Genomic DNA, 25,001 nt, shown 5'->3' on the forward strand with positions numbered 1-25,001 from the left:
TGATGTCGGATAATTATTGCACATTAATTATTCGGGCCACCTGTATGTCAATGAGCTGGAAAAGGGTTTGGAGTCGGAGCTGCCTTCAGTGCATGAGATCTGATTTACAGGTGCACTCGTCTCATAAACTCGACTGCGTCTGCTGAATCTGACTGTGAGTTTGGTCGAACAAAACGCGAAACGAAGACTGTCCGTTATTGCTAAATCTACAAGATAAAAAACCTTTTCTTGCTACAATATAGAAGGTAAAAAAGAGTTCACGTTTATTCAAAAACAGGGCGACAAAAACAAAACAGAACAAAACAAAACACAAGGGAAGAGATGGAAAATCAATGGTCATTCACAGAGAGACACAAGCACCGGTTGAAGGATCAATAGAAACACCACTGTACACATGATACCTATGGCAAAATGGCAAAGGTGCCGATGGATGTCAGTAAGCAATCAAAAATGGGTGGCTGTAAACAAAACAACAAACACAAGAAAGAGTCACAATCAGGGAGAACAACTTATAAAAGGGAATATAAAGTTAAAATGGACGACTGTCAGTGCTAGCCTCCCTCAAAGCACCAAAATCTTCTGCACACTCGGCTTTTTGCTCAGTAACTGTTGGTACACCGGAAGTAAAAGAACCTTTTACTTGCTGGGTTTTCCTCCACGTCTGAAGCGTTTCCACAAACAGATGATCTCTGAGATCCAGCTTGGTTTTTTTTTTTTTTTGAGGAGGGGGGGGGGGGGGGGGGGGGGGGGGTTTGTTTTTTTGTTGTTGTTTTTTTTTTTTGTAGATATTTTTTTACTTCCGCCTTCACTTCTTCTTTTGGAACAACCTGTCGATCAGAAGGAGAGAAGAAACAAAGCTGAGAGCAATGCCTTAAAGATCAGTGCAACCGGAATAAATCTGAATCACAGCTAATGCCAAATCCAGTCGATCCACCTGCGGCCAACTGGCTTTGCTTTTCTGGTACACTTTAATGTCATAACAAATCCAAGGAAGCAACTAGGCATCAAGGTCCTTGATGAAGAATCCTATAAATCAATACACAACTCAACATCAAGTTATTTTACACTTTTCAGCAGAGGAATTGATTCTTAAGTGTAACAGGGATCCCTGCGCTTGTTGTCTGGCTGCAGATGTGTAGCATTATGTTCAACAAAGTGGACTTTGCAGGCTTTTATTCTGAAGGCCACACTTTGAACATTCTGGTGTTACATTCTCTACTTTTCTTACATTTCCTTTCATTTCTCTGATATATTTTTATGTGATCCATTATACTTTCAGGTACTACTGCGATGCCTGATGCAAAAGAAGGATTCATGTTTCAACAGGAAGTATGAGAACTCTTTTATTTTCTCAACTGCATGACCTCCATGTTCTTTGCTTTACTTCCTGTTTCCATCTGGACCTGTGTGTGTGAAGGTAGGCCTGCTCTTTGCTCTGTTTAACTTTGGTGTTTTTGCTGTTTATGAGATCTATGGGAGAGCGTGGAGATGTTTTTGCATCCTGGAGCTGGAGGTTTTATTTGTCCGCTCACCAGCTGATCAGGAAAAAAAGTTTGTGTGGTCGTTTGTGTGGCAGAGCAGCTGATTAGCTTGTGGTGCTTGAGCATTTGCTTATTCTGTACACAGGCACTGAGACACAGCGTGAACTCTGAGGTCACGCTGATGCGGGTGCGCGTGTCTTTCAGGGAAAAAAAAAGAAAAAGAAACTTGGTAACCTGATGTCTTCTTACCAAAACGTATGTCGGGTCTAATTTGATTGGACAAATAAATATGCAGGGCTTTTCTGCAGCTCGCCTGCCAACAGTTGGACAGTTAACACACTTGTTTAAACTGAGATAATTAAAAACAAAACTCTAACATGCATATATTTAATGAATGAGGGTGTGTGGCTCATCATCTAATTAAAAATCTCATTCATGCTCGAGTTTAGCTTTTATAATGTGTGTGTTTTCATGGGGGGGGGGGGGCTTATGTCGCACTCCTGATCTGTTTGTGTGCGTCACTGTTTTTGCCCGCCAAAACCAAATCTCTGCGAACGCCGTGCTGGCGCTGAGAAAACACGATCCCTGCTCTGTTACCCCGTCTGGAGCTCCACCATAACACACTGCTACAAGCCCCCAAATACCCTCCAAAGCTGCACCGTGCCAAGTGCGAGACAGGAGATATGCTTTGGGGGGGGGGATTTAGTCTCAGACATGCAGTGCCACAGAGATCTTGGAAACATGCCCGCCTCCAGTTCATCAGAGAAACGTTTGAACGGTTTGAAAAGCCTTCGCAGGATTAAACGTAGTGCGATATGATTTCACCTCATCGTTACAATTAGTGCCCAGAAAAGTTGCTGTGTTTTCCTCCGTGAAAGTGTAAGTTTGCTTTAATTTGACAGGCAGTACAGAGCTTTGTTCTAAATTTGGATTTTAAAAAATAAATAAATAAAATAAAACAGTGTTTCAGGCAGAGGCATGTTCACAAGACTGCAGGCTGTGTCTACCTATCCACGTACCTGCAGAGCATGAACCGCAGATGTAATCGGTTTAAGCTTCAATAATTTACAGTCCTTACAAGACAGACTAACTGGCAGAACACAGCAAAGGTGGTAATGTTTGCATGGATGATGCCGGCCGCTGGGGATTCAGGCTTCGTGCTGGGATGTGTTCTGTCTCCGTTCATTAAAATTAGTGATTTTAACACGCTTTTTACAAAATGCTTCATCATGAATAGACCTAAAATTGGGCCTCGAATAGAATAAATTTGACAGAATTAATGAAAGAGGAGTAAATAAAGTGAATAAATGCCCGAGATTGTGAGGAGATGATTCTACCAGCGGGATCAGAGGAGCCTGAGGCTGTTAGCATATTCAGAGGAGAACTGATGAAAAGTTAAACCTGTGTGTGGATATCTGCTGGTATTTTGTGTTATTAGGTCAGCCAAGACCTAAAATAGAGAACGCATCAGAAAAACAACAACAAACATTTGCATTGAAGCTCAAAGACAGTCTGTTCTCATTTCGAGTTGACCTTTGGCTGACTGGGAGCTGAAACGAAGCAATAAGCCACAGGAGCAGAAGCTTTACTCTGGTTTTAGGGCAGCTAAACATCCAGAGTTAGATTTAATCAATCTTTATTTCTAACTCCACACAATAAGCAGCTTGAAATAATTTGAGTTGTGTGTAATGTGGCAACCCCGTCTCCCAGAAAATGACATTCATACAGCAATAAGCAACAAACTCAGAGTTGTGCTGTTAAAATAATGCACGTCTGTCACCATTCACCAAACGGCGGGTGTCTGGACACAACCATAACCATAACACACTGGAGTCGCTGCGAATCAGTGCACAGCCAGATATTCAGCTGTGTTCTGGATCGACACATTTCCCAACTGTGGGACAAATAAAGGAATTTGATTCGCCAATATCCAAATTATAATGTTACCTAGCACCGTGCCCTCATTATGTGAATGTTTCGGGTCATTCACTCTCTTCAGCTTAGCTTAGCAACAAGTTTTTTTTTTTTTGGTTGGTACCGCTCCTATTTCTAAAAATGGCACGTATTTCTTGGAAGAAGCAGATATGTAAAAATCTCTGGTTTGACCTCGAGAATATGACTGAATGTTCAGCTTGCTCTCGCTGATGAATGAATGTAGAGCAACACCATCAGCTTCCTCCGGGTTTTACCTGTGTGTCTTTCAGGGCGCCGCCCCCCCCCCCCCCTCACCCTTAAAGCAATGAAGCGCCTCACCTACGACATGTGGTTCTGCTGAGAGGCCAGGTTCTGCTGCAGCTGCTGCTGCATGAGGAGCTGCTGCTGCTGGCGCCGCCGGGCCGTGCGGAGCTTCTCGAAGCGAGCCTCCATCTCCTCCAACACTTTGGGGGTGTAGCGAACCACCAGCTTCACGCTGTCCTTGGCCGCCTTCAGCAGCTCCACCGCCTTCTCGTGGTGCTCTCCCTCCACGCTCTGCGAGGGGCGGCAGGTGGAGGAAGCTGATTTAGATGTGTGTTTAAAATGGCGTTCAGTCTCAGAATAAAAGATGTTTGACTGATCCCATTTGAAAGCGTACGAGCTCTGACGAGGAGCGTTCAACAGCACTTTGATCGAAATAGCTCTCCCCATTGTTGACTCACACGTTCAGCTGCAGGCTTCTAAATACTTCATTAGTTATTTTATATGTCTGGACCTACCACGCCGTTGACAGACAGGAGCTGGTCCCCTCGCTTTAGGCCGCCGTGCCTCTCGGCCACGCCTCCGGGAATGATGCGGGAGATGTAAATGGGCGAGTTCTGCTCTTTGCCGCCCATCACGTTGAAGCCAAGGCCCTCCTCCGTCTTAGGTAGCTCCACCACCCGCGGGTGGGAGTGACCCTCGCTGGCTGCGAAGGCTGCGACTGTGGCCTGAGGGAAGAGAGAAGAAGACAAAAATAGATTCAAGGCCACATCAGTTTGAGACATGCAAATGTGAACGCCTTTGCTGTGACTTATAGTCTCCTCATCTGCAGCTATTAGTCTTTATAAGTCTCAAAGTGTCTGCAAAGAAGGAAGCTCATTTCAATGCTATTACACAGTGATTTTAAAGGTGGATAGAAAGTGCGAACCTCTGCTGCACCTTGTCATTTCAGCGAGGAAGGCCATAACAAAGCGCCAGGATTTAGTTAGGGCAGGGGATTTAGACTCCACACGAGAAGTTCTCCGGCTTTCTAAGCACACGGATTAACACATCTAAGTTTTTTTTTTTTTTTTTTTTTTTTTTGTGGAGGAGCCGCTAGACAACTTTCAGTGCCCGCCGGCTGCAGGGGTTTCTTTTGAACGGCTAGCCAAGGTCCTTTTGCTCCTTGTACCGTCAGAACAAAGCCGGCCAGGAGCTTGTTAGCCGCCTTCCCGGAAAAGCCACTGGCAGGCAAACAGAGAAAGAGAAGTTTCCCGTGGTCACTGATCCACAGACGGACTGCCGCAGGTGCTTCATTGTCACGTCGCCACCATTCACAATGTGTGAGGTAAATTGGGGAAAGGCAGAGTTAAGAAAAAAAAGTATAGGAGAGGGAGGTTTTGTCAGGAGCTTTTGCAGATGTGGATCCAATTCCCCGGCAGCAGACGAGTAGCTTGGCACTTTCAGCTCTTTGATGCTCCCTTCAGGCAGCATCCCCATTTCTGCTCCCTCTCTCCTCCATATTCATAGGAATCTTCAAAACCACAATCATTTCTGCTCAAACTGTTTTGCTCATTCCTACTGCTTCTCCCGCTGCCTGTTTTAATCTTGCTCTTGTATTCTGTCGTACCTCCCACACGCCTTCTTCTCTTCCTCCCCTTTTCTCCTGCCTCTCTGTCCTTCTCCTCTTCCTTGCTTTTCCTCCCCGCCCCACTGCGAAGCAAAAAGGCAGCTCCTCAGCATGCACACCGTCACCTCCCAGGCCCCACAGCACATTGACCTTCACAACTTTATCTGGATTTTTTCGCCATGAAAAAACAATCTGGCAGATGGCCGGCGCCGCTTAAACGCGGGAGGCATTTTTAAAATGAAAAGCTTCTTTGGGGGATACTTCTTCAGTGGACACACTGCGCTGAACAAGTACGATTTATAAGATCCAAAGTCCCTCAATCTTCCACTGCCATTATTATTTATTTTTTTATTCTTTGCAAAGCCCTGATAGTCCCCTGCCTCTGTTAAGATCACTAATAGGTGCCTCAGGCCAGGAATTAGAGGATCAGTTGATTTAATTAATGAAGCAATCAAAGAGAATCGAGTAGTTCAGGTGAAACACAAATCTCGGCTGTCGGGAGATTTAGAGTCTAACTAACTAAAGTACTCAGGAGGCAGCTGAGCAGACGCATCATCATATATTTCACATATTTCATCATTATTGCCTCTGCAGCTTATAGACCTCACTTTCAATACCACTCATACAATATCCTTCGTTTTCCTCCTCAGACTGTGTGTGTTATTGATGGAGTGAGACTGGCGCCGCGACTTGGCTTGATAGCTAAGAACTTTTAAAGAAGGTCCGGTCATCCCTGATGGGGAGCCGCTCCAGCGATGCCAGCTCAGGCCATTAGCTGTGATCTCAACTGCCCAGGGGATATTGAATGTAATACAGATTTAAGAGCAGAACTTCTCTACGTTCAAGATGAGAGGCAAAAAAAAAAAAAAAAAAGATTTAAAGCTGCTTCAATCAGTTTAACTGTGGCAGTTTTATTAAGTGAACTTACTGTAGTCATTAATAAAGAAACAACTTTTCTTGACCTCATATTTTGTGCATCTCACTAAACAGAATACTTCGACATCTTGGTAAATGCTGTACGCTTCTTTTTTGGAGCGTTTCATACGCAGACTGCCGTGTGAGCATTAAGCGTTGCAGCTAACAAGCTCAAAGAAAATGTTGTGTTTATTAGTTTAAAGGTCCACAGTGGAAGGTTTATTGATTTTTCTTGGCAATGCCCACCAAATTAGTGAATAAGTATGTTTCCCAAAAAATGCTGCAGGCAGGTGTTCAATTTGCAAATTTTGCAATTTTGCAATCTGAGCACAGAGGCAAAGGCCGATTGGTGATGCTCACGATTCAAAGCTTTGCACAATCTTTCTGTTTTCTCGGTGTTCGCCGCCCTCTTTCATTCACACCACCCGCCCACTCACTGAAGAGGACCGGACCCAGCTGGACACCAAACCGCTGAAAGACCGAGAGGTGCTCTCATCTTTCATCGCGTCTCGCCCTCCTCCTTACGTGAGATCAGGCAAGCTTTGTTTTCTTTCATAAAGGCCTGCGTCTCCTTCGGACGAGGTGCTGATTCAAAGCTCAACTCTCTTGTACACCAAAATCAGCTTATTCTCTTCATTCTCCATTCAGTTCACTCTCGGTAATGTCTCACTTGCGAGCTTGTCCAACTGTGACACGATTGTGATGTCTTCTAAGCGACAACAAAACAAAGCTACTTGAAACATTAAGTCCAAGAAACAAAGATATATATATAAAACTTCACTTTTTGAAACGTTACATCTGTGAACTGACGTGAACCATCCAGGAAATCTTCTTTTAAGCAGTAAATTGGGACTTCATGTCAAACTTTGTTATGTGAAAACACAAATTTATCTCTTTGATTTCACAACATCCATAAAATCTTTATGGAGAGCGAAATGAAGAAATCAGCCTGTGACAGAGAGCCTGTCAGATGTGATAACAGCAAAACAAATATGCATTTTTATCATTGTATAATTTTTCATCCAGCTTGACAACGAACAAAATTGTCGTATGGCTCGGAGCAGAAGAGAATAAATATTGGATTAGGATGTGGCGCCTGCTAATCTGATGATTCAGGGAGAATGTTACGTGGAGTCAGAGCAGCTGAAATAAAAGACGTGCAGTTTAAACGAAGCATAAAGAGCTGGGAATTGGTTAGCTCACACACTGCTGTAATATAAAATCAGTCTTTCTCTGAGGAAAGACACCGTCTGACTCTGAATACAAGTTTGTCTGACCCTAACAGTTCTTTTTGACCACCAACTAAAGCTGTGAACATTTAAAGACTTATAGTCCTTCTACCTTGAATATAAGACGCATCACTTATTAAATTTCCAAAAGAGAGCGGGTTTCTCCTGACTTTAATAATCATTCTGATAGATATACTGGTGGGGAGTAGCTCGAGGAATTTTAAAAATTACGGACTGACTCTTGCAAGTGTGAATTCAGGACACACTAACCTGAAGTCACTCCCTCCTTTTCCGAGATTCAAGAAATGCAACTGCGATAACGCTTTGCAAGTAAACTCTAATTGTAGATCAATCATTCTAAACATTTGTCTCTAAGTCAGAGTCAGAGTAACACAGAGATTAGTCCCCTAATTTCTATTGCAGTGAACTTCACAGGAGGAAATTTGCCAGCTAGCCAGATGTCTGCATATGAAATTGTGTATACGCGTGTGAGAATGCGTATTGTTGTGGATTTAGTTTAATTTCATGCGAGAAAAATTATTTGGCTTTAAGGGAAATTCTGAGAATGCATGCATGCATGGATGATTCATGCATTTGAAAAAAACTTCATCAAATTTAATGGAGTTATTTGGACGTATTGTCTCACATACACAGTTAAGCCTGAATGTCCCGTGTGAATAGAAAGCTGCAGCTGAAGCTCTGCTCCTTTTTCTACTGGCTTTTTGTGCGATAACCAATCATAATAGTTGATACTGATACTCTGAGATAACAGGAAAAATGCAATTAATGCAGTGCTTTCCCATGTGAAACCGGCTGTCATCCTTTTGTTCGTTCAGACGCAATTGGCACTCTCAGTTGTTATTGCTTAATTACACAGGCAGACTCTTAATGAAGGCCATTACTGGAGTAAAACATAAATTTGCTTATTTCGTTCATTTTTTAGCAAACGGAACAGACAAATTAGTTTTCACAGCTCACATTTAATGTTTTTAAGTAAAACTGATCGAGAGCCAGACCTCAGAAAGAGTTCTCACCTTCGCCGTGGCCCTCGCCTGGTACTCCGGACAACCGTTCACTGTGATTGTTTCATGCATGTACTGGTACACCTGAAAGACATGAAAAGAAACAAGTGTTATGATTATGGTTCTGATACTGGAAATGTGAAATCCGTACCCGGAATCTGAGCTGGAGCGGCTCATTTCCATAGTCAAACAGTGGCGTTCCTTCACAGCTGCTGCAGACGCATTAACTTGTAGACTGATGTGACACAACGTCCTGGGTTGTTGCAAGCTGGTACGATGAAAAAGGTTTCTGCATAATTTCTATCTTCCAAATGCAAATTAGAGCTAAATCTCATTATTTTGCCAATTTATGAAGGTAGGGTGCAGAGGTCCAAGCTGTGAAAATGACATAATATTCGTGTTAACATAATTAAGCTCCTTGGTATGTATGCACTGCTTGGCAAATGGAGAAAAACTCCAGGCACAGTTTGGCCCTGACTTTACAAACACCGCAGAAAGTCTCAAGAACATCACCGCCGAGCCCCCTGAACAGGTGCCAAGACACGGCCGCTGTGTGTCCAGTTGGGTGAAAAACAAGGTTTTCTGCCTATTCACTGAGGCAGACACGATCAATACGGACAGCTGACCTTTCCCGTTAAGACACGTCTTGGGCCTGCTCGACGAATAAATGAGCAGAGCACGGAGACGGCGCTGATTGAGGTTGTATGGTTAATATACTGTAACGGAGCTTTTAGACTTTAACGTCGGTCCGATGTACCACGTCCATTCAATGTTGAAGCCAGATAATGAACAGCACAACTGGAGCTTGGATTTAAACGACTGAGACGTATTGGGCCGATTGCGAAAAAAGGCCTCAGAGGTAAAGTTCTTACTGAGCTGGTGCAGCCGACTTGAAGCATCACACAAATGTTAGCGACCGCCACACGATGGCCTGCCTTTTAGTCCAGGCACCTTCTTGTCTTGTTGATCTGCAGTTAATCGAGCAAACACACAATCAAACTTTAACCAGACTTGGTGGTAGCGTACATTTCTCTGGGAAAAGTCAGAACAGAACAAGCTCAGAACCGCCACCCTTGACATATTAGAACGGCTCGGAAATGAATTTTAATCACCTGTTTCCACCGACTGAATGATGTCTCTCATCAAAGGGTGGCAGCTTGCCTGGAAGTGAACATGCTCTGTAGCTTTCACATACCGCTCTACAACATTATACAGCTCTGGCTGCTCCGAATCATCAAACGGATGTATATGTGCAATAGAAGCTCTGAGAAAAAATAGACACCTCAGAGTGGGAGAAGAAATATCTCTGAGCTTATGTTGTGCTGTTTGCTCATGAATCTAAAAGGACAGCATTTGAGATTGCAGCTTCACGTTTAGGACTGCAATTCATTTTAGAAGATTTCCAACAGTGACGCATGTGGAAAGAGGGATCTTGCAGTCCACACAAAGACACACAACTCCAAAATGATACCTTTTTCCCAAGGACAACCTCCACCTATGCACTTTTTAAGGCTGAGCACAGCTTCATAAATGCCATGAAAGGCTTTCCTTGCCTTTGTCTGTCTGCGAAGAACCTCACTTTTCCTTTTTCTAAAGCGCCGCTGCAGCTGCTAATTACCACTATTTATTCTGACTGCAGCTGTCTGTACCACTTCGTTTTTTCCCGGACACGGAATCTATAACAATGCTGGTTTCATACATCTGTTTAAGTAATTGCTTACAGGTCATCAAACAACCGCCAGGGTTGTGCAGATTTTCAGTAATGGGTCTTTTCAAACAACACAAGAGTGTGCGACGGACTACAGTAATATGTATTTGCTTCATAAGAGATCACATCGCTGTATGTCCTGCATGCTGCGTCATGCCGCTTTTATGAAAGAAAACAAAGTAGGTTAGCCGCCAACTTCCAGTGGGGAATGCAACACGGATGATGACTTACCATAATCGCTGACTTTGTTGTCTGTGGAAACAGTTGTTGTGCTGTTAAACTCTGTATTTAATATTCTAAAAGCTATTATCATTTCTGTAAAAAGCTTTAAGATTCTGCTATTTGTTTCTGTGAAAGCACAGAATATTAGACTAATCAGACTTTCAGTTGTGAATAAAAAGTATTGTGTTGCATTGAAAAGGCTTTTTCCTCTTTAACCCGAATGCTGCGGCCTGAATGAGCCATAACATGGAACAAATAGGTTTGTGCTTTTTGAAGGTCAGTCTTGTCTTTCTGTGGCTGCACTTTGCTCTAAAAAAGCTGGTTGTCTTGCAGGCATCTTTTCAGCTTTGCCCCTCCTCCAACCCCCTTCCTTTGCCTTGCTTTTCTTTGTGCCGACATCTACTGTCTTTCCCCGAACCCCCCCTCCCACCCGCATGTTTCACCACAATCAAATCTCTTGGTGACCGCACAAACACACAGTCTTTTCGGGAAGATATTGTTCCAAACTCTTATAAAGATGATTCTGCAAAGCTCGAGAAATGAGAGCAATGCTTGCGGGACAGACTGATGTGACGATGCTGCTTGTAACCATGGCATCCTGCTTCCTCTGTGGAGGCAGAAACATGATTTGGGGGGGCAGGAAAGAACTTCTTCCTTTTGACTTAATACGATGTGGGAGGCAGAGGCAGCAGGATGGAATCAACACAAATCCTCGGCCCTTGCATACTTTTGTCTTTATAAAAAAAACAAAAAACAAAAAAACAAAAAACGCAGTCTATTATGTTTATTGAAAATCTCTGCTGAAGTGTAAAATCAACTGCAATGTTTCAGCTGATGAGAGAAATCTCTGGCCGCTCTTCCCATGTTCATCAAATGGGACTCTCCCAACGCAATGTACTGCAAATTCCCACTCTCCATCATTTCCAGCTGGTTAGTTCCCCCAGTCATCACTTCTTGTGTCCTTCTTTTCCCATTTGCAAGGCTGATTGACCTTGACAACTCTCTCAGGCTGATGCAGTGAGACTTAACACCGAGACACAAAGATCCTCCACCTCCTTTGTCACAGACGAACGTGGCGGGGAAAGACAACCAGCTCATCAAACTTTGTCTCTTTGTCATTTAGCTGAACACTGCTGAACAGGCCGTTTTTTTCTCTGCTGTCCATTCTTCAAATTGACAGCCGGCCTGTCGTCCTTAACTCGGCTGATTGGTGTTCTGAGTTCTGTTGATTCAGGGTTGGAGCTGGACTGGATGTCCACCTTGTCAGGTATCGGCCCACCAGACACATATGTGTGTAAAGGAGAGGAATCATATCACAGCTTTAAAAAAAAAAAGGCCCGGACGAGTAAGAAAGGTCATCTGCTGTAATGAAATGTCACAGAGGTGAGTGTGATGAAAATGAACAACAGGAAGGTGTGACTTCAGAGTTTAACCTCAGCTTTACGGCTCTTTAACATGAGACTGGTTAATATTGATGGGTGACATTTAGGAAAGAGTGATGAGTGTGGTTAAAATGACCTGGTGTGTAATAGCATGACGTTGGGGAAAAAATGTAAAGCGTTTCAGTACCGACGTCCTTTACGGCAGAACTTCTGGTCCATTTTTCTTTTTTAGACTGCCATGATGTTGTGAAAAAGAACTTTTAGATTAATAGAAAATATTAACCTTTTGTCTAAAACTTCTTGGGTTGCAGCAAAAAAAAAAAAAACAACAACCCAAAAACATTGTGCACTCACAACAAAATAAAATCACCTCTGAAAATGTATTCCCTGCACTGTGTTTTGAAGACCTTCTTGCTTTATTTTCGCTTTGCATTGGAGAAAGAGAGATATCTCCAGCTTAACCTTGACCTTTCCCCTTTCACCTTTAAACCCCAATAATCTTCTCAGTGCTTACATGAGATGTGATAAACTCCCTTAGTTAGATGTTCCATTCCTGATAAATGGGCAGGCGGATGGCCTGATGGGACAAATTGTGTTTTCATTTTTCAATTTGTGTCCACATTTGTTTTAATTTCAGACTAAAATAACACCCAGTGGTTTTCTGAAATAAAAAAGCCATAATGTCTGGGTGACGGTTTGAATAGATGGGCTTGATTTGTGATTCTCAGCAGTGAAGATGAAAGATGTCATTAGTACGTGTTGAAAGGCTGAAATGCGTGACGGGAAAAGAGAACATGCTAGAAAGTCAACGCTGCAGTTGCAAACACTTCCTCTCGTCACAAACAAACGCACATTAGAGCTGACTTATGCATATCAGGCCATCAAACTTTGTGTAGCTGCTGCTTTCCCACTGAGATCCCCTTTTGCTCTCGGCCTCCTAATTGTTTCCATCGGAAACGGTGCATTCGAGGACACAGCTGTTGATAATGCACTCGAGCAGCTCCTTTAATGTTCTGCATAATAACAGTAATAAGCTTCAGCACGCAATAGCCAGCACTTGCAGCAACGCCTCCCCCTGATCTGCACCAGATAATAACTGTCACAAACTTGCAGTCCAGTTTACCATTTTCTCCTTCGCCACAGATCACCAACGCCAGAGCGTGACTGGCGACTGCGTTTAGCCAGCTCTGGGTGGGAGAAACGGTCAGCAGGCGTCCGTCAGAGCCGCAGTCACTGCGCTCCACTGACTGACACTGCGATCAGTCAGCCTTTTGGCAGACGTGCAGCTGGTGCTGGGATGTGCCGGGCATCGCTGAGCATGCCGGAGCAGAGCTGGACCCCAAAATAGGAGAAGACTAATCCCTTCTTCCTCTCTGTCACTTTTACATGATGTCAGAGCTTATATTGGTGTTTAAGAGTCGATACTGAAGACTTTTTATAGCACTACATCTATGAAACACTTTTTATAGAACTTGTGATGTGAGTATTTTTTTAAATCTTTTCTGGACTTAACTGTAATATTTAGTGGAATAAATGTAATATACAGCCCAGTTAAAATGTAACTGACCCACAGCTGTCTTGGGAAATACTGTCTGATTGTCTTCCTCGATCAGGATTGTTTTGACTGTTGCTGTTAAAGGATCTATTGCTTTCCGGCTCCAGCGGCAGACTTGACCGGATCGGTTCTCCGTCCTCTCCTAAAAATTATGTTCGCAGAGGAGCACTTAAAACTACCATTTAAATGCTTACGGCGTGTTTCCCTGCCAATATTCAAAGGGCAACCAAAGCATAATTAACATTTTTATAGCTATATTTAGGCCACTTGAAGAACTCTGTTATGTACTGAAAATATCAGCTCCGGCTCAAAACAGAGTGAATTTTCAGTTATTGATGAGCTCTGTGTTTAAAACCACCAGACTGATGACCTGCTATTACAGCTAAAGCCAGCATGAGCCCACTTTGACACAGTGTGTTGCATCAGATTTAAGTCCTTCATTATTTCTGGGTTAGCGTAATGGAGAATGGATGAATGGAGACCAGGTACAAGAAACTTTTTGGCTTCGAAAGTGAGTTTTCTAAAGCAGATATCTGAGCGATTGGAGGAAAAATCCTGAAGTTACTGATCCCGATGAGTGAATCCAAACATGTTCCGGTTAATTTGTGCTTCGCGGCGATAAAATCTCCCCCCTCTAATTTACAACACAGCTCCCACTAGAGAATAAAGTGGAGCCTCTCACTGACGTACTGATCAAGTCTGCTAATTGTCTGGTTTCATTCCAGGACAAATTACACGATCAGTTTGTTTATAATCAGCTTGCAACAGGGAGGCAGCGATGGCATCTGTCATCTGCTTCCCTGCTCTTCAACATCCTGTTTGCTTAACAAATACGTGTCGCCGGGTAATGCAGCAGTATATCGCAACAGACAGGACATCAAATATACAGGATCTGTTGTTATCAGCCTGTGTATGTGCGCCATGTGGAGGATATAGTCGTGTTTGCCTTGTACCCCGTGCTCCCGATGAATGGTGTTAAGCTGATGGATCAGTAGGTGGCGGTTTTGTGTGCATTTCAGCAGGATGAGAAAAAAAAAGCAGGACCCCTGTTTATGATTCACACGCTATTCCATCGCTGTGACAATCCTAAACAGTGATATGGTAAAATTCAGCGTGACAAGTTTATAAAACTTTCAAGTTAATGAAATGCTCATAATGTTTTCCAGGCTCCTGATCATCTAAATGCTCCATGTGAATTTTTTATGCTGTCAAAAAAAAGCGCTGTGTCTCTGTGTGTGTGTGTGTGTGCGTTCAGGTCCAGCAGTAATGAGGTTGGGCAATAATCTGTGACTTTCTCAATGCGCAAAAGTCATTTGCTGATTGATGTTACACAACGGTGACTTCAAAGTACACTTCATGATTTTGTTGTTATTGCCATAATTCCTCTAAGCTCCCGAACATTGGTCTTGACCTGAGCCAACTACAGTAACACAGGAAAGCTTTACTGTTCACCTTTAGCCACCCTATAAATCATAAATCAACCTCATTAATAATTTTAGCTGCTACAACCCAAAAAGAAACTGAGTTTTCAGCATCAGAGAGAAGAAAAGGGCCTGAAAGAGAAAGTATATCTCTGCTTATTGTTACTTTTGCTTATTATTAAGTTCATAACTCAAAGATATTTTTTTCCAGGCTTCTAAATTGGAGGAGATATATGTAAGATTTTTTTCCTGCTGCAGAGCAGCATTTAATGCTGAAAGCACTTTGGCTGTTTCATAGTTACATCCATAAGAAGATAAGAGGTTATAATTAGCCTCTTTAGTGGTACATCTAGAGGGCGGATCAGGCCTGCGATCATTTGCCAAACAGGGATAGCTGTCTTGCATGCTAACTTCAGTAGCATAAACGACGTGATGGGGACAAAAGATAATATTATCAATTTCCCCCACTGGGGACAGTAAAGGGATGAAGTGCGATGATTTTGATTTTGCTATGTAGCGATAGCAAAACTTGCAAAATCCTGCAGTGTTTTTTTCCCCGGAGGTCCTGATGGATCTATGAAATTTCAAATTAAATCAAGTCGAAAGTAAAAATCAATTACATTTTCAACTGGTGCCCCAAACTACTACAAAGACACACCCATACAAGATGATAACGTTTCAGCTCGGAGTGAAACATTTGTGTTTCCCCTGAGACTTAATGGATCTAGTTTATACAGTAAACATACAGACATTAGTACATATTAGACTGAGTTAAACTTACAGTATCTCTATTTCCATCCTTTATGACGGCAGTCTGCTCCCTTCTCACTGACGCCTCTAATTATGAGTTACTTTGAAGACCTTGCTCAACTGAAATGGGATAACATATCAAGCTTTTAAGTGCTTCACAGTTAAACACATCTGACGTCTTACGGTTTACATTCGCACGTCTATGATGTTTTTAGCAGCTCCAGAAGATGGAGAATTATCCCTCTGAACCTCTCACATGCTTCCATTTCAATAAATGTTTAAATGGTCCAATCTCTCCCCAAAGATCAAAGATTAGAGAAAAATCTAAAAATAATAAAATAAAATAAAACATATTGGGGTATCAGAAGATTTTTCTTCTTACGTCTCACTTTCATCATCTCATGACTCCTCATTTCTATCAGCTGTGTAGAAAACCAGCAACGTCACCAACAATCCATTTCTTTTGCTTTTGAAAGTTGTTTCTTTGGCATGAACAGAGGAAGTACTAAAAGAAAAAGTTTTATCACGAGTCATGTTGGTGTTCACGGACGAGCAGTTTCCCTCCCTGACGGTGACTCACCTCTCTGATGGCTGTGCAGAACTCGCTCTGAAGGACTTTCTTCAGGGACTGGAGCTTGTGACCGGGGACGTCACCGGACTCCTGCAGCTTCTCCAGCAGCTCGATAGCTCTGGCAACATCTGGCAGAGAGAGCGAGAGAGTTCGGCTTAACAGCGGGAGAAAAGGGAACAAGGAAAATGCCTCGTTCAATTACATTAATAGTACAGGCATGACGAAGGTGCTGCAGGGAATCAATGGGAAGGATGATAGAAAGAGACTCAGCGGCGTGAAAGCTAGAATATCAATCCTTCCACGGATCATTTTCATCAGCTCAGGTTTGTGGTTTGTTATAAAGGTGGGGGGGGTCACACACTCATTTGTTCAAACACTTCCTGCAAAGACTTAGCACCTGCTGGGCATTACAAAGCATTTACACTAAACCGTGAGCCTTAAGTTAGAGGCTGTGACTCCGGAGTCGACTGAGCTCTCCTCCCCTAATTAGCCCGCCCTGAGCTGAATGAGTCCGCCAGCTTGACTGATTAATTTCTTGCCCTGTGAAACCAGCTTGCCAAATAGAGACACATAATGGAAAGAGAGGGAAGTGATTTGGTACTCAATCACTCTGGACTTGGACTGCTGGGTCAATAACATGTTTTATTCAGCTTGTGTTCCCAGAGACTGGTGTCCACACAGAGACAGATGATTGGTACAGTGGAGCTGTGCTGCTTTCACTCATCGTTCTGAAATAGACTGGTTTATTGCTGGATGTGCTGCGTGACTAATGTTGCAGCAAATGCCGTCGATTATCTATCGCTTGATCGATCGATTGGTCGGGAAAACGTTCAAGTGCTGTGAAAAGGAATCATTATTTCCTTAATACTCACAGCTGCTTCGTCAAAAATAATAGTCCAAATTTCAAAATCACTCCCTCCTCAAAATAGAAGCAAGCACTAATCACCATCCATGATAAATCATTCAGTTTTTTATTACTTACTTTGGTTGCGTTTCCCCGTTTATTTAGTTCATTGAACATTATGTGCTCACAGCCGCAGAACACCCACACAGCGTCTGACTGACAGCTGAGCCACTGGTTTAGATTCATCCCACTACACCATGCAACAGCAGCATCTTTTTTATTTTGAAGATTTTCCACAGCTTCAACCACGCTTTTGTTGCCCCTACGGGAATCAATCAATACAGCGCAGGCACCAGCGCCATACATAGTCTTCCTCTATATTTCAGCACGTGTTGGATACGAGCCAGACATGCTCATGCACTATATATATATATATATATATATATATGAGGGACAAATGTTTTAAACAGCTGGGACTGAAAGGCTTCGCTGCAATAAACAGTCGATTAATCAATAATAATTTAGGTAATGGGCTGTTTCGGTTATTTATCAGGCAGAAATGTAAAAACATCTGCTATTTGCAGTCCTTTAAATGTGAACATTGTTTTATGTCACAGTAAAATGAAATCATCTTTCAGCTTTGTATGGCTGGCCTAACAAAACAAAAGCCGATGTCGCCATCCGTCTGTGTTTTGTAACACAAAATTAGTAGGCAAGACAATCAGTTTAATCAGGAATGAAAATAATTATAATTTGCAGCTGCAATTAAAATAAAAGTGGTTTCAAAATGATCTGAGTCTGCCCGGTAACAGAGACAGCATACATTTAGGAGGTCTATCAGGACTATCAGGATACAGTGTCAGACACAAAGTGTGCATCATGATACGACAACTTGCACATGCTCATATACACACTGATATTGAATTCTGGGTATGTAGAGTAACTCAATAAAGCAGGCGGCAGATGGAGGAGATTCGGCTTCCTGGAGACACATGGGAAACAAGAAGAGAAGTCGTGTCGGGCTCTGACTGTGTGAATGCTGTGTAAGGCCACAGAAAGGAAAAAGTGAAACACAAGAATGTGCCTTTTATGGCATTTTGCCTTTACGCTACATGGAAAGACAACAGACACGCCTCAGAGAAACTCAGGGCCTTTTTCGATTTCAAGCACCGTGTAATAAAACACGGAGGATTATATCGATTTGCTTTAAATTGCAAGTGCAGTTCCTATCGAGACCGGTTATGGCTCAGAAGAACTGGTCCAGGGAGAGCTGTGTTGGCCGATGAGAAGTGACAGTGGGTCAGCCATTAATCAAACCGCACCGCTCATGTAAATTTGGTCACAGCGGTATATAAGCGTAGACATGCAGTCAACTAGAGTTGCGATGGCATTGCAGTTCACACATCCTGTCCAGCCAGCAGCCGCCCTCAGTGTGCCGCTGCCATTTCCTGTTTCCCGATCCCCACACCCACCTGTGGCCCGGCTTTTCATCTCCACGTTTGGCTTGTGTCTGAGCTCAGCCTGCATTAATTACACCTGTTTTCTGCTGTTGCACGGCAAATAGCCCATTTTGCAATTTATCACTGGAAATTCTTCGTAATCTTTCTTTTACATTGGTCATTGTCACAGTTTTATAACTTCCAGACAGTGACTATCAATTTTGCCAGTTGAAGCGACCGTTATTGGCCGCAAGCAGATTTTATGGCTGCGGCCAACTAGCTGATGAAACTATCCTTGGTGATAAAAAATGGTTGACAACACTATGTCTCGCTGTTTTATAATGTTCCAGCCGATTCCAATTACAGCCAGCAGCTGGTGAAATATTAGCATTTTGCATATAGAACAGGGCTTTTATAATTCAGTAGAACAGAATCGCACACCCTGGTCTAAAACCTGATGGTATATTGGGCAGTCGATGTGCATCACAACAATAATAACAATAAACTTTATCTATGTTGTGCCTTTTAAACACTGTTAGACCAGAAGCCAGTACATTAAAATAATATGCTCCTTGGCAGCGCTGCTTGGCCAGTTAGCTCTTCTTTACATTTGACTTGTGTCAACTTGTGTTGTTCAAGAGAAACGCCAACACCATCCAAACTGCAACTGCAGCTGAAAAGCTTCAACCCGTGAATCTAACATGGATGGACAGTCTGTAGTGGAGAAAGTCAGGTCTTAAGCGATCTGTTTCCTTTCTAGTCGCAGTGCTTTGGCATGCGTTGGAGCCTGCCAGCTTGTTTTGTCTTTTGTCTGTTTTTCCTGCTCACTGGCTGCTGTTGTTTGCCGTCCTGCCATCTGGTTTGTCTGAAAGTGTTTACTGAGGCCATACAAGGATTTACGGTGCAGTTTAATTCACCAGGTTATACCTTTCCTACGTATGTTGATGGCTGAGAGTTATTAAAGGACCCATGTGGGGGATTTAGTGGCATGTAGATATCAGGTTCCAAATAGCAAACAACTGAATTCTCCACTCCAAATCCAACCTTCCCTCATGTGTAGGACAAACTGCGGTGAACTTTAAGTGTTTGGTTTGTCCTGTCTGGACACCGTGGCACTCTGGACAAAGGCTAGATATGAAGGGCTCATTCTAAGCTAGCCAAAACAAAACAAAACAAAACAAAAAATATATATATACATATTGTTTTTAGTTGAGTATACATGAATGAAATCATAATTATAAATATATATTGAGCTTGTTTACTCAAAACGAACTGAAAAATGGAGGTAAAAGGAAATTTGAAGAGATACCTCCTGTCCCACTTCAGATGGCCGAGTCACAGCACACCCTGCCAAAAGCTTTTTTTGAGGACTTTCTCTTTTGCAGAAAGCAATTTGACTCTCAACTGCAGCTTATCCAGAGTCGCTGGGTGAACTTGTGTTGCAGCTGAATTCATTTTCAGTGCTTTGAGTTGCACAAAGTTCCATCGGATTCAGAAATCTCATTTAAAGATACCTGAAAACTTTCGCCGTCTGCATGGCTAAATACCACTTCAAGTAAGTGAAACACATTTTTTTTGAAGATGCAATAAACATACCTTTGAAAAAAAAAAAAAAGATCCAATTCCTGCCAACAGCAGAATGTCAAATCAGGGTAAAAGCTGACGCTACTTCTCTATTCACTGATTTATTTCACAACATGAGATTTTAAAGAGCTGATATTCCTCTAAATACTCTTCTATTAATCTTTTTCTATCAAGGTGAGAGGGTCATTTTCCCCTACGCTTCAATACCTACAAAACACAGACCCTGAATAGCTAGTAATGAGCTGGTACATTTCTAAAGCAGCAAGGGCGTCTGCCTGCCAGGTACATAATCATTTCTGTCTCATTAAAGGGAGGTCAAGGGCCATCCAGGAGAATTTTTTTCACATGCTCATTAACAGCATTTTCTTAATCCGCATCAAAGACTAAGCTTCTGAACTGATGTTGCAAGACATTTTTTTTCGCTGGCGCATTCATCGCGCTGATCAGAAGTGATGGCTGCCCGTTAACTGATCTAATCGTTCTGACTTGGAAGAAGTGTATCTCTGTAAATTTCCCAATTGAGCTTTACATCCAAGAAGAAGAGCTGGAGTTTTAACATCGATTTAATTTTGCCGTATTGAAGACAGTGGCAGCCATTGTAATGAGCAAAATGCCTTCAACTTGTTCTTTCTTTGCTGTTTTATCCCCTCATGACAGAAAATCAGTGATTACAAGACAACCTAATTGCAGGTGTCTACACAAAAATGAATGGTAATAAGTAGTAATGACATAGCACTCTAGTTCTCACCGAGCAGCTCAGTGGCAAGTTTTTCCTTTTCTTGCTTTTGGCGAGCTTTAAGCTAAGACAGACTAAAACATGTCTGCGAAGATTTTCTGCTTCAGTGTCATGCTGTTTTTCATTCACACAAATCAAGGTGTGGTCTGTGTGTGTAGCATCTAAACAAACAGATGCAGGTCTGCTGGATTATTTCTAGTACATAACTTGTGTGTGAAATCCCCCCCCCCCCCACCTTTTTGTTTATGTTGGTGGTATTGCCCTGCAACTCAGACAAGCAACGGTCCCATGAGAGCACTTCAATGCCAGCGCTCAGTACAGTTAATGTAAAAGCTGTGAGCTGATCATGTGTTTAAAAAAAAAAAAAAAAAGCCTCGGGGACGAGCCGCTGAAGGCTGATTGTGTTCCATGACAAAGCAACTGCCATGGCTGCGGGCGATCTCCATTGCGTCACACTAGCAGAAAACGATTCAGAAATCAGATGTGCGGGGAAATGACGTATGACATTACTTAACAGTCTCGCAGAGAGAAGGGAGGAGGGGATGACCTGGAGCGCTCTGGCAGCACTGATATAACAGCAACCAAAGACCATGTTCGTTTTATACCTAGTGCTGAGGAGAGACGCTGGCCGAACAAATGAAGCGTAGCTCAAGACAACACAGAGTTTGCTCTCACCACCCACATGGTGTGCCCGTTATGTGCGCTATCTATGAATAGCTTCAGCTGGAGGGGAAGACGAGAAACATGATCCCACCCATGACTGACCAACGCTGCTGAGCAATAACAGCACGAGTTTTACAATGCTTCAGTGACAAACAGCGTTTTAGTCGTGTGCACCACAGAACTTATACTCCCTCTGTTGTAATTTTCAGGCCAGTATTACTCACTACTTCGCTGACTAACGCTGAGCCTGTGACTGTGGGACAGAAGAATGAGAGCAAGTTCTAGCTCTGTTTTTGGTCTCCCCCAGCCTTGCCATGCTGTTGGTGTGGTCATTTCTGGGCTCGGATTATCATTCCTTCACCTCATCACCTCTGTCCGTTTTGTAATCCAGCCTCCTTGTTCCCGGCTGATGTCTCTTTGCTTGTCTTTTTGGTGCCTGCATGTTGCTCCGGCTTTTTAAAACTGTCAGTTTGCACCTCATTCTTTCTTACTGAGCTATTTTACGAAAGTTTGAGGCCACCACTAAACTTCACAACACACCTGACCCGATCAGTCTTCTGCTGAAAAGGCAGCTGAGAGATATAAACTTTCACCGTCACCCTGCTTTACCATGCTCACCCCTCTGTTTTGTGCCCTTGGTGGTGGTGGTAATGGGGGTTGGAGGGGGGGGGAGGAGTAGTTCCAGATGTGTGCAACATCTGCACAGGATTTTACATCCACTTCAAAGAAATGTATACTCTCAAACTTCCATGTTGACAACTTTAAAGTCTGCCAAATTTAGCATACCTCTGAAGTGACAGCAATTAGATCACTCTCACTGTGCAGTTTGACAGATTCTTCACCAAAGAAAGAGGATAGGATTTCTTTTTTTTTTTTTTTTTTTATGCTGCTATATCCACACGAGGAAGTTTTTTTTTTTTTAAACGACAGTGACAAAAGGGGGGAAAACGTATCTTTCTCTCTCATTATCAGCCAGAGAGAAGCTTCGAAAAAAAAAAAAAAAAAAAAAAAAAAAAACCCTAACAAAAGAAACCATGGGTTGTAATTACAGGGTATGTTCTGTTATCTGTGAGCCGGTACACCAGTCACTTAGAAACTTAATGCGCAATACATCACCGTACAGTTACAGCGCATTGCACAGATGCCATATTAAACAGAATGATGACACCAGCAGAGATCCTGTCAGCAGTTAATTTCCCTCTGCTATATTTAGCATGAGCGCGTTCTCATTAGTGATGCTGATGAAATGAATTAAATCTAACGCAGGTTTCTAAGTTACAAGACTGCCAAGACTTTCAACGAAGAAAGACTCCAGTGTGTGTTTATGATGGAATTACAATATTTATGGAGGCCTTGAAAAAGAAAAGCAAATGGGAAATGTATCGTTAAAGTCCCTAAAATCTTTGATTTTTTATTTTTTATTTTTTTTCATATAACAGTGCCTAAAAGAATTCAGTGCATTTTATATTCCAGTATCAGCAGATCAAGAGGCTCTACTGCTTCAAACAGAATTAAAATACTACGGAAGATGGTGTTTCATTTTCTGAAAGGTTCTATGCAATATTCCTTTTATTTTTCACATCAAATTGAAGAATCTTAAGTTAATGTGTGGTCGTATAAACTGAGTAAAGGACCCGAGGAATTAAAGGTGCTTTTAAGTGGGATCATGTTTATCATATTCATGAGATGGCTGGGAAGTAATTGAAAAGTCGAGTAATGATGTGCACCGGCATTTTCTACTTTTTCTTGTCAAATGACAACATCCATTATTGCATGCAATCTCCAGGCAACAGCGTACATTAGACTTAAATCACTGGAATGCCAAGCATATAGCTTACTTGACTGCCCGTGTCCAAAATATGACCTAATGACATCAATTTGAAGGCAGCACTTTAACACAGAGGACAGCCTGGGGGGAAAAAAAAAGCAGGCTGCAGCCAGCAAAACATTCAATATTAATAAATCTCAACAACTAGATTTTCTATTAAAAGATTACTAATCTGTTTTTCAGTGCACAAACACAACAACACGAACAGAAATAAAAGCACTGTACTTTAAGTGTGTTCATTAGACTGAAAGAAAAACAGCATAGAAAACTTCAACAGAGGGAAAAAACTAACACGCTTACATTTATGGAGCTGTTTTACTGTATTCATTGGGTATAAAAAAAAAAAAGGCCAGTCATGAAGGCATTTTAGTCTTTTCATACAATATAAATAAAATTGGAAGAATCATTTTGCAGCAGGAAAAGCTCAAAATATTCTGAACCAAATAGAATAAAGAAATATATATCACGTTTGCAAAAACGCAAGCAGAGACACACAAAATGTGATGGTTTTCTGTTGCGAAGTTGGTTTGTGTAAATAGCTGTGAGATTTCGCTGCACCGTGGAAAAACTCCAGCTGCATGGACTGAACATAATTCCCAACTCTGTCTCTGCAGAAGCCTTTGCAATGGAGTTACTGCCCCTTAAAAAGGTGTAATCCTTGGAATTACCGAATTAAACAACACTTAGATCCCCTCGCCGTCTTAATTTTGCTTATGTCAGTTAATATTTTCCCCAAAGCTGGCATTCACCAGCTGCACCGTTGTACAAAAACTCCAATCCATCCGTGTTTACTCAGTTAAGTGGAAGTATAATCGACACAAGGACATTTAAACATCACGTTTAAATTGTGAAAAGGATCACATTTCCAACCTGGTCATCCAGGACTGTCAGTCTTGACTATCAGATAGTGTTGAGGGCAGCATTGATGGTGACAAAAGTCAAAGTAATTCATCATAATTGGTGGAAACGTTTATGACCCGGCTCTGATGTAAATCACTTGTGTATCTCTGGCGCTCATAGTTTGCACCCTCATGAATGTTCTTGTTTTCAATCAATTTTACAAGAACAATAAAATACAATGCAAAAAAGACAAACACTGCATGACATGGCGCTGACATTGTCTGGGTGGCACAATGCCCTGGAACATCAGGCTGGCTGACTAAAAAAGGTCATCCTCATCATCCGCTGATTAGAGAGAAGGCACAAAGCTGAACAAAGCCCCAGTGACACGTAATGAAGGCCTCAACAGTCCACAGCATTGTTGCACGGAGATGCGTCCACACTCGGCACCGCTCCAGTTTCTTTTGATAATCAGTCCATTTGTAACAGTTGCAGAAGTGAGTTTAATTCATTATAAAAACACTTAGTGTGTCAATTTTTACAAAACGGCAGAAATGTGAATAAACACGGCCACACCAGGAGGCTGAGCTCATTAAATCCATGTGGCTGTGATTAGATCTCTGCAACCTGAGGATCCTCTTTTCGAATTCTGACTTTGATCATTGATCCAAATGTCACTTTCCATCTCTGGAGATGACAGAAAAAGGCACGGATGACCTTTCTCTGACTCTGCTCCCACCTTTGTGTGGGGAGAGATGCTGTGTGGATGTCATGCACGCTAGAATAAATTGTCCTGAAAAGGCCTTGCCATCTGCCACCATCGCTTTGACCTCCACGTCCTTGCTGTGTTTGGCATTTCTGCTGATAGTCCCAAACATAAAACTGTAATCATCCCCTTCTGACCGAGTAAAATCAGACATCAGGATTTTTACCAAATAAAGCTTGTCCTCGTGCCCAGAGAGCTGGCTCTAATTTGCCCTATTGCAACAATCCCTTCAAATCAGGACAAACAAATCACTCCTTGAGG

At 42.4% G+C, this 25,001-nt stretch overlaps 1 protein-coding gene across 2 annotated transcripts in view; it reads right to left on the reverse strand.

Moving 5' to 3' along the window:
• Positions 1-739: 739 nt before the first annotated feature.
• Positions 740-25,001, reverse strand: part of lin7a (lin-7 homolog A (C. elegans)) — a 26,914-nt gene continuing 2,652 nt past the window's right edge. Inside the window, exons 2-6 of one of the 2 annotated variants that reach the window (XM_029495116.1) lie at positions 16,050-16,168; positions 8,444-8,515; positions 4,175-4,384; positions 3,735-3,950; positions 740-827 (exon numbers count right to left, since the gene is read on the reverse strand). In XM_029495116.1, coding sequence (XP_029350976.1) covers positions 3,735-3,950; positions 4,175-4,384; positions 8,444-8,515; positions 16,050-16,168 — 617 coding nt within the window. In that variant the 3' untranslated portion in view covers positions 740-827. The remainder of the gene's footprint in view (positions 828-3,734; positions 3,951-4,174; positions 4,385-8,443; positions 8,516-16,049; positions 16,169-25,001) is intronic. The other variant, XM_029495117.1, reaches the window with a different exon arrangement.

Source organism: Echeneis naucrates, chromosome 23, assembly GCF_900963305.1.
Source record: "Echeneis naucrates chromosome 23, fEcheNa1.1, whole genome shotgun sequence".
NCBI classification, from domain to species: domain Eukaryota; kingdom Metazoa; phylum Chordata; class Actinopteri; order Carangiformes; family Echeneidae; genus Echeneis; species Echeneis naucrates.